Below are 10,478 nucleotides of genomic sequence, written 5' to 3'. Positions count from 1 at the left end.
ACTACGAACTTATGTTGATTATATCTCTTAAACTCTGGTGCTTAACATAAATTAGCCACTAGTGAATGGTACAGGTAGACATTTGGTATTTCCCAGAGTACAGTCTGGTTAAAGATTCTCTGAACAATGCTTTCCTAGGAATTAGTTATAAAATGGTACATTTTCCAGTAAACATTCTCTTGACACACAAACTCTCTCTCAGCTTCCATGATTCCCCCTTTCTATCACATAAACTTTTCATACTTTGGTTGATGGATGTTTTTCTATCAGCTGGCATCTTTCCTAACAGACATCTGGCTTGATCCATTACTGGTTGAGAAAAAGTAGTATTTAGTGGAAACAGTTCCTCAAAATACCAGAGACAGCTTGGAAATTAAATACAGAGACTTTCCCTGATATGTAATTATTTAAATGACTGTGATTAATTCTGCTTCCATTAAAAACCCTTCTGAAGGCTAGGTAAACACTAGGATAGCTAAGGATTGAGACACGATAGAAGTATTTACAGCTTCAGTGGAGAATGGAGCACTGAGAGTAATTGACGGACATTTAAATAAGATTAGGGCAATAGTAGGGAAACTTCAGAATAAGGTGGAACCTAGACCATCTGTAGATAACTGGGATCAGACTAAATAATGGCACAACTATTGATTTCAGTTCTATTCTTACCACAGACAGTATGTATGAGAGAAATGACAGAATGTGCTAGCAACGATCCTCTTCCAATTGTGCACAATTACTTTCAAGCTGGTGACTTTATCATTGGTGGAATCACATCTTTTATCTACATTCCTATAACTCCATCTAGCTTCAGAGAAGATCCCCACCACTTGTTTAATGATGAGCCTCTGTGAGAAATTTCTTTCTTTCTCTGTCTCTCTCCCCCTTCCGTTTTCCATCTGTATGCACACGTGTTATTGTATGTATAAGCTCTTATTCTTAATTATGCATATTTAATACAAGAATATAATTGAATAATTCATATTGAAATATATGCCCATAAAGTAAACATGGCATTATGCTTCCTTCCTTGCATATGATCCTTGAGGGAGGAACTAAAGAAAGACAAGAGTCTAGGACGACAGCCAGGGATTTGTTTGGGATCCAGTTGCTATACTTGGTTGGGGCTAAAGCAGCAGTTATTGCCATCAGTTCTCTCTAGCAAGTAATTATGTGGATTTTAACTTTATAATGCCTGTTTTCATTTAATTGTCATAAAGCACAATTGGGAGAAATAAATAAAGAAAAATATACACACACAGCTTTCTCACAAGAATAACTCTAGGATATAGTCAATGATTAAAAATATTTTTCACACCCCTTAGTTCAGTGCTGGAATTAAAATTCTTGTATTACCTTTACCATATTGGTCCATGTTCATTTAATGGTATACTGTTTTGGTGCTAAGGCTTCCAGTTCCTAAGAGCGCAACACATTACCATTGTAGCATAGCTTCTGTTTTTAAAACTGGAAGAAATTGAACTTTTTATCAGAAAATAATTTTAAACTAGTGGTGGGATTAAAAAAAATTATGTTAAAGTATAATGAGAATATGATTTCATGTCTTTGTTTTTTCATATTTGTTCCATGAAGAACTATTCCAGAAGCTTCCTCATTTTCATCCTTTTAAAAACAGGCAAAGAGCCACTTTGGTGTAGTAGTTAAGGCACCAGTCTAGAAATAGGGAGACTGAGAGTTCTAGTCCTGCTTTAGGCACAAGTTCAGCTGGGTGACCAATGTCCAGTCACTCTTTCTCAGCCCCAGGAAGAAGAAGGCAATGACAAACCACTCTGAAATCTTGCCAAGAAAATTGCAGGGACTTTTCCAGGCAGTCTCCAAGAGTCAAGACTGACTTGAAGGGGCCAAATCAAACCATCCTAAGAAATGCCAGGGAATGTTGGACTGAAAACTTATTCTTGGTCTATCCAATATACTTCTCAAACAAATCATTTTAAAAATCAGTGAAATAAAACTTCAAAATGATATTGATTTGAATAGCATGACATAATATGACACAATGAAAGTTCCCTTCTGGAGGTCTTAAGTGAAATGTAGGCATGTAATAATTATTTTCCAGTTGCAGAACTTCTTTTGATGCAATATCCAATCCTGATTTCAGTGTCCTTACTAAGTACTATCAACATATCTTGGCCTTGATATTTGCTGTGAAGGAGATCAATGAAACCCCACAGATCTTACCCAACATCACTCTGGCCTTCAGAATCTATGATGACTATGCTGGGAGATATACAAAATATGCCACAATGAAACTTTTCTCCAGTCAGAAGAAATTCATCCCCAATTATAAGTGTGAGATCCAGAACAAACTAATTTCAGTCATTGGAGCTCTTTATTCTGGAAACTCTTTCATAATGGCAGATATTTTGGGCATCTACAAAGTCCCACAGGTAGGACCTAAGTCCTTCTATCTATGTGAATTGAAGGCAATGTTTAAAGGAAATCTCTTTATGAAAAGCATAAAACATTGTCAAATTACTGAAAAGTGATACTCTGTAATATGCATTTTAGAACTTAATGTGGTGATTAGAAGTCAGTTGTAATAAAGTTGTACATAAATATACATAGTCAGAACGTGATAATTTTCTGACAGCCAGGAAATCATTATTATGATAATTTTAATGAACTAACGTTTTTTCTAAGCCTCCTGTCATTTGCTCCTTTGTATGTTTTTAAGCCAGATACATAATGTTGGTTCTTACTGTATTAAAAATGACATTAAAGCAGGATACAGAGGAAGCAGACTGTAATTCTTAGCATTCCTAGGAACATAGTTTCCCTTACATCTGGAGAAGAAGACATCATACTTTCATTAAGTTCTCCCTGAAGTTATTTATCCCCTTTCTTCCTTGATGCCTCAGACTTAAATGTAGGAGAACTGAAAAGGGTTTTGCTTGAAAATATGCAATAGTATGACTGTTCTTTGAGATATAACATAAAAATGGGTGAAGTGAAAACACTTAACAAAAACGTGTTTGTTTTTTTCTGGCTTAACACATACAAGTGCAACTTTTTAAAGGTTAGTGTGCTAATTGTAACACAAGATAGGAGTTTTTTGATTGTTTGTTTGTTTTGTTAAGTGATAGTGTTAGAGCAGGACACTTGCCAGACAGAGTAGCATCCCTGGGATTTAATTTACCAGTTATATAAGAGGATAAGTTCAGGAACCTGGTGATGCATTTTTAAGAGAAAAGAAGAGGGAAAAAAAGCATGGCCTCCTTCACCAAACCAGACAAGGGTTGTTGTTGACAAAGCTTATACCAATTATGGATAAACATCTAGTTTATCAAACATACTGTACCTAAAAAGGTATACAAAATAAATGATGGGAATGCCAGAATGAGTACATGTGAGTCAATCGATATTAAACAATAATTATTCTAAAAGGCCTATTTAGTACAGTGCTCAGTCCAATGATATCAAAAGGATCCTAAGTGCAAAGGCACACAGATTGTGTCAGAATGTCCCAATGCAGGTTTTTTCTTTCACTTCTTCCACCTCCACCCCCCATGGATGTTCATGATCCAAACACAGATATTTAATTTAGCCACCCAGAGTTATTTGGAGTATGGGGGCTATCAGAAATCTAATGAATAAATAAAATAAATGAATACAAATAAAAACTGTTCTTCATATTTTTCAACTTTTCCTTTTGACAGATCACATACGGTTCCCCTCTGCATAAGAATGATAGCTCTGAAACACATTCCTTTTATCAGATGGCCCCAAATGAAGCTTACCAATACAGGGCGATTGTCCAGCTCCTTTTGCACTTCAGGTGGACATGGATTGGCATCATTATTAAAGAAGAAGATGGAGAAAGATTTGCGCATACTATTTCCTCCATGTTTTCTCCTCACAGAATCTGTGTTGCTTTCTTGAAAAGATTAAAGCCATTTCATCTAGGAACCATTTTTGAAGACCTGGATTGGCTTGTGGAAATGTACCTTTTCTTCATGAGAAGTAATGCAAATGTTGTGATAATTTATGAAATAAACATGGTGATTTTGAGATTGCTGCTCTATCTACCAGAAATGGAATTAGTATCTAAAGAACCAAATGGGAAAGTGTGCATCATGATGGCTCAGACTGATGTCGCATCATTCTTCTATCAAAAGAAGTGGGATATCCAAGTCCTTCATGGTGCTCTGTCCTTCACTGTTCACTCGAATGAAGTTCCTGGTTTCCAACAGTTTCTTCAGACTAGAAACCCTTTCTTATCGGAAGATGATGGTTTTATCAAAGAGGTGTGGGTACATGCATTTGATTGTACATTTCCCAAACTGCCCCTAACTGAGGAAACGGATGACACCTGCACTGGGAAGGAAAAGCTGGAGACACTTCCTGGAGCTTTTTTTGAAATGACTATGAGTAGCCATAGCTACGGTGTATATAATGCTGTCTATGCAGTAGCACATGCTATAAGGGCCATGAGGTCATATCAGTTCAGACAGAGAGGAACTATGAATGGACAGACAACATTCTTTCAAGATTTGCAGCCATGGCAGGTAATGTAGCATATATCTCAGCTCTCATATTATGAATTTGTGATTGTGCAATTATGGCATTTTATTAAATCCTTCAAGCAACTCTTTTCTGAGGCTTTAAGATCCATTCCTATGATTTAAGAATCTGAAGGTTTGAGGTCTACCTCATGTTTAGGGCAAGGAGAACAATAAGAATAATTTGTTTCTGTTATTGTTGTTTAGCAGCAACAGCAGTAGTAGTTGTTGCAGTAATGTCCATTGAAAGCAATTTTGGTACAGTTGTTAAGGCAGCAGACTGGATACCAGGAGACCATGAGTTCTACTCTTGTCCTAGGCCAAATCCAACTCAGTGACCTTGGGCCAGTCACTCTTTCTCAGTCCTAGGAAGGAGGCAATAGCAAACGACTTCTAAAACTTTGCCAAAAAAACTGCAAGAACTAGTCCAAGACATCACCAGGAATCAGCACTAACTCGAAGGCACAAAACATAATATACTTTAATATAAGCCCAGCTGAGTGATGATGATGAATTCTTCCAGGATAGAACTGGAGCTGGTTTGGTAGTTTTGGGACTTTTTCCTTATTTGACGCTTTGAACCCTGTTTTACAGTATAATCCATCATGTCTTCTTCATTCTTCCATAAGCCATTTAGAGTAGATATGGGGAGAAATTTGTCTGGTCACATTTTAATCCATTCTTATTTTCCTGTCTAAACTGCAGCTTCCTATTTCAGTTTTGAACTATTTATTGCAATGGAGAATTACCCACTGCTTCATTTTTGTATTTGGGAGAGTGCTGGAATGACAATTTGAACTGGGGTTTTCTACTGTTTACCTCCAGTCAAATCTGACTGATGTAAGCATCATTGAATAGAGATTTATTACTGCTTTTTGTATCCCTTTAACAGGTAATTTTTCACTGTTGTACCTTCATGAATGTCTGTGCAGTGAAGTTCTGATGAATGAACAAATGAAGAAAAACAGAAATAATATATAATGGTGATAGGGGTTGGGATTTAAAAATGATCTCTGACATCTTTTTGCAAACTCCTGTGCTCTCCTTTGGCATGCAGCTCCACTTGTTCTTGAAAAGGGTTGTCTTTAACAATAGTGCAGGAGATCAGATTTCTTTTGACCAGAATGGAGAACTGGTAACTGGATTTGATATTGTAAACTGGGTCACTTTCCCAAACCAATCCATTCATCATATTAAAGTTGGAAAGCTAGATCCTTGGGGTCCTTCAGGAGAGATCTTTACCATCCATGAAGACGCCATTACTTGGCACAGCAGTTTTAACCAGGTAGGTTTTGTGGTCGCTGATATTTTATGATACTGATATTAAAAATAATTCTTTTGTATAAAGTGTCTGTGTATAGGTGGTCTCTCACACTTTTTGTGTGTATGTGTTTACAGTTTCTTTATGGCCGAGTTGATAAGACAAAATGAATTCAACATTTCTCAAAAGGATATGCATCTTAATTATTACAGATATTTTCATTAAATAATCAAGTGCATGTTGATGGGAATGAAAAATCCCAAAGGAACTGAAATGAGAGGTTTTACGGATTTATTTATATCCAATAATGAATAATTAATTAAGATTCAGATGTTTTCCTTCATGTGTATCAGAAAGAGTTTACGTGTGGAAGATGAGGGAGAGCAAGATTACATTTACTGGAAACAATGCAGTGGGATTTAATTCTGAGTAAACCTAAATGCAATTGTTTTTAGACATCTTTTTTTTTTCCCCCTGAAGAGTAGTTTTAATATACATTTTGTGACAAGATCATATTAAGGCGATTGAATAGCGAGAGGTTAGAAACCAGGAGATTGTTAGTTTAATCCCACCTTAGGCAAAAAACCAACTGGGTGACCTTGTGCCAGTCACTCTCTCTCATCCTAGGAAGAAGGCAATGGCAAACTACTTCTGAAATCTTGCCAAGAAAAGTGAAGGGACTCGTCCAGGCAGTTACCAGGACTCAAGACTGACTTGAAGGCAGAAACACACACGCACACGCACAAATTAACCACAAAGGATATTGTGTTATAATGCACTGAATATTATTTTGAATGTAATTTAACTACATCTCACACACACACACACACACACATACACAAAACTGAAAAATATAAACCTATGTAAAATATTTGCAAAGCCACATGGACTTTTCTTCATTCCAAACTGCTCTTTTTCCTAAATTGTTGATCCTTAAAGGATATGTTTCCCCCCCCCCCCCAAGTTATTGCAGAACGTTTCTAAATCAACATCCAAATGATTAACTCTCTTTCCTGTACCTTCACTAGGCCCTGCCCATTTCTTCATGTACTGAGAGCTGCCTGCCTGGTTATTTGAAACAAAAGCAAGAAGGGAAGCAGTTCTGCTGTTATGATTGCCTTCCCTGCCCTGGACAGAAAGTATCCAGCCAAAATGGTAAGAGTCTTCAGGAAGAGGTTGCTGAATCATCCCAAGATACTTATGAGAGAGATCTAGTAAGCCTGAACAATGGTGGAGGCAGATTTTTTGTTCCAACAAAGGTAACATTTAATATCTGTATCAGAGGAACCCTAAAGGATAGACAACATCAGTAGAGATTAACAAAAAACAACAACAACTATTCATTAGCTTTAAAATTTTTGATAAGAATGGTTTAGATTTTATTTCAGGGTCATAGGAAATGATGCCAAACTCTTTGTAAAATAAATTTATAAATAATTCAGGGCATCTGGCTGTATTTAAATCCTCTTTCTCTACACTGGCCTTTTTTAGCTTAGCTATCATTCCTTTCCTCATGAAATATCCATCCAATATTGCCTATATCCCTCAAAATCAACAAATGTGTGCATCCAATAAAGGTTGTAATTAATCCTCACTGAAATGGGAGAAAATTTCACATTGTTGTGCTTTTAGAATGTAACTTCAGTTCCTCTTGAGCAAATCTTCACATAGGACTTACTGGTTTATATAGAATAAACAACTTAGGCTTGCCTGAGGACAATGGGTTTACAAAAGTACTCCTTAAATAAGGAATATATTTGTATATATTTTTTTTTCTTAAGGATTTAGTTGTTTTATGTTCTCTTTAATTATTGAACAATACGAGATAATTCCTCAGCTCACAATCATAACTGAACCAACCTTTTTGTCTTTAGACATGGATGATTGTTCTGAATGCCCACAAGATCAATATGCAAGCAAGAAGCGTGATTCGTGCATAATGAAGAAATTGACCTTCTTATCCTATGATAATCCTTTGGGGATGAGCTTAGCTATATTAGCCCTTTCCTTTTCTCTCTGCACTCTTTTGGTGCTAGGAACATTTCTGAAACATCACAACACTCCCATTGTCAAAGCCAACAACCGGGATCTCACCTACATGCTCCTTGTCTCTCTATTGCTCTGCTTCCTCTGCACACTGCAGTTCCTCATTCCTCCTGGGAATATCATTTGCCTCCTCCGGCAAATCACTTTTGCCATTGTTTTCTCTGTGGCTGTATGTTGCGTGTTGGCAAAAACCATCATTGTGCTTTTAGCATTCATGGCCACCAAACCGGGATCCCAAGTACGGAAGTGGGTGGGGAGAGGACTGGCCATCTCCATTGTCCTCTCTTGTTCCCTTATTCAGGCAGGCATTTGTATAGCTTGGTTGGCAACGTCTCCTCCCTTCCCAGATATGGACCTACACTCAGAAACTGCAGAAATTGTCCTGCAATGCAATGAAGGCTCAGCTACTATGTTTTACTGTGTCCTGGGTTATATGGGCTTCCTGGCAGCTTCCAGTTTTACAGTGGCTTTTCTTTCTAGGAAACTCCCCAGCACTTTCAATGAAGCAAAATTCATCACTTTCAGCATGTTGATCTTTTGTAGTGTTTGGGTATCTTTTGTTCCAAGCTACTTGAGCACCAAGGGGAAATACCTGGTGGCTGTGGAGATCTTTTCCATCTTGGCCTCAAGTGCTGCATTATTGGGTTGCATTTTTTCCCCAAAATGTTTCTTAATTTATCTGAGCCCACACTTAAATATCAGGGAAGAGCTAATGAGGAAAAAACATTGAAATAAGTTATACTGAGAACTTTCTGTTATAATCAGCATCCCCTGTTTGTATACCATTCAGATTTATTTCTGGCTGCAGTAGCATATAAAGTCTATGTATCAATCAGTAAATGTTTTAAATATTTTGAATACTGAATATATTGTATTTGAATTCTTAGGGGACAATTCTTGACCTAGAAATACTTTTAATCATTCCAGTTGTAAGTATATAAAGCAACCATAGCATTATAGCAGATTCCTAAGGCAGACTCATCACATCCAAATTGTCAGAGTCTTTAAGGACCAGTTAGCCTGTGACCTCCTCACTGGGAAAGTGACAAATGATCCTGCAGATAAGAGCCAAAACGAATGCTCCAAATGCAGTAAATCTGCCACCCATGCAAAAGCAAGGGGCCTCAGCACACTTCAAGGGAGGAAGTTAAATCTATAAATACAGAACTCACTAATCTGTGAGAAAAACTAGCATACATCAAAACAACAATTCTGACACCCCTTCCCAGTGCTGGTAGTGATATGGAAGTCCAGCCGCAACTTAATACCTCTGCCCCATTGAGCTGGCTCATCTTCTAAACTATCTCAAACCGCTGCCTGTTTTTTGTTGCCAGAAATCTACTCTGAAGTCCTCACCAATAACAATTAAAGTGACACTGTCATTGACTGTCGTGAGAACTTCACACCAGAAATATTCAAGGAATCCATGCAATCCTAAGTAGTTGATACCCAAAAGGATCTACTTTGCAAGCAAAATAAACCCACACTATTGTTACAACCCAATCTGGAGGTAATCCCTCATCTTCTTCCCCATCTCAGGAGACTGTCCTAGCATTGAGGGAACCTGACTCACAGGAATAACAGTTCCCCTCACCTCTTTTTTCACTACACAAGCCAAAGGATGCTCCCCCTGCTAAAGAATTGTTATCTCTGTTTGCCAGTGATCTGCATTTTGCTTCTAATGCTGCACTGATTCTTCCAGTCTCCATGCCAGAACTGCAAGCTCCCCTGCCACCTCATGAGGAGAAGAGAGGCTTGATGGCCAGATATATGGTAGAAAAGGGAGAGTAGGATTTGATCATATCCTACCTTCCTCCCCATAGAGGGAGACACAGGTACAACCACCTCAATCATCGTCTAATGTGAAGCTACCACCCCTGCAAAAATTACTCGTCCAGCCCCTGGTTTGCAGTGCAACTGCTTGACATTCAAGTAATAAGGTCACCCTTCTAACCTGGAATGTGGCTGGGTGATTTGCATCTACCAGAGATTCTTGCTTTATTGCCTTCCTCTCCCACCATGACATCATATTGATTCAGGAAACATGGACTGTCAGAAGAGCAAAAGGGGGCCCGGTGTCCTAGTCTCTCTAAAAGCCATATCCATGCCCCCCCCTTATTCCATGCTCCTCCCCCATTCAAGTTGTATGCCATGGCAATTTTAATCCAATTCAACTACCATGCCCTGTTGGTAATAAATGCTTATGTGCCCCCAACAAGGTGGGAACCCTAGATCAAAGCCTTGGGGGCTGATCTGGAAACTTACGCTGCTGATCTTGTACTGTGAAATTCAAATGCATTGTAGTCCTCAGCCCCAATGATTATACCCTCTATTCATAGCACAAGCATCCCCCTCCCAAACCTGAAGCTGATAGATTCCTCTTCACCCGTTGCTGAGAAGATCAGAAATGAAACTTTGTGGGCCTTTGCCTGGCTCAAGGAACCTTCAGGCTAAACCTCCACATTTTAACTGGTGCCCTTGAAAGTGACCACCCAGCTGAATTCATCTATCTGGCTCCAGAATGAGTGCTATTAACTACATAATTTTCTCTGTGGACCTACTGTCTTATGCCAAGAACCTAGAAGTTATGCCTAAGTTTGACAGCAATCACCTCCCAATCCTGCTTCAATTAAGACTCTTCTTAAGGCTGC

At 38.2% G+C, this 10,478-nt stretch overlaps 1 protein-coding gene across 1 annotated transcript; it reads left to right on the top strand.

The window, feature by feature from the left end:
* Window positions 1-692: 692 nt before the first annotated feature.
* LOC148215773 (vomeronasal type-2 receptor 26-like) lies at window positions 693-8,557 on the top strand. Its single transcript, XM_088142475.1, has 6 exons — window positions 693-850; window positions 2,120-2,408; window positions 3,678-4,526; window positions 5,578-5,805; window positions 6,810-6,936; window positions 7,656-8,557. Exons 1-6 carry the CDS (start codon window positions 693-695, stop codon window positions 8,555-8,557), a joined length of 2,553 nt encoding a protein of 850 aa, XP_087998601.1.
* Window positions 8,558-10,478: the final 1,921 nt, after the last annotated feature.

The sequence above is a fragment of the Python bivittatus genome, unplaced genomic scaffold (assembly GCF_059951505.1).
Source record: "Python bivittatus isolate LINGU-HERP-01145 unplaced genomic scaffold, Pbiv_v1 ctg000440_np1212, whole genome shotgun sequence".
Lineage (NCBI taxonomy): Eukaryota > Metazoa > Chordata > Lepidosauria > Squamata > Pythonidae > Python > Python bivittatus.
The sequence above is the reverse complement of the archived record's forward strand: the minus strand, read 5'-3'. Positions and strand labels throughout refer to the sequence as shown.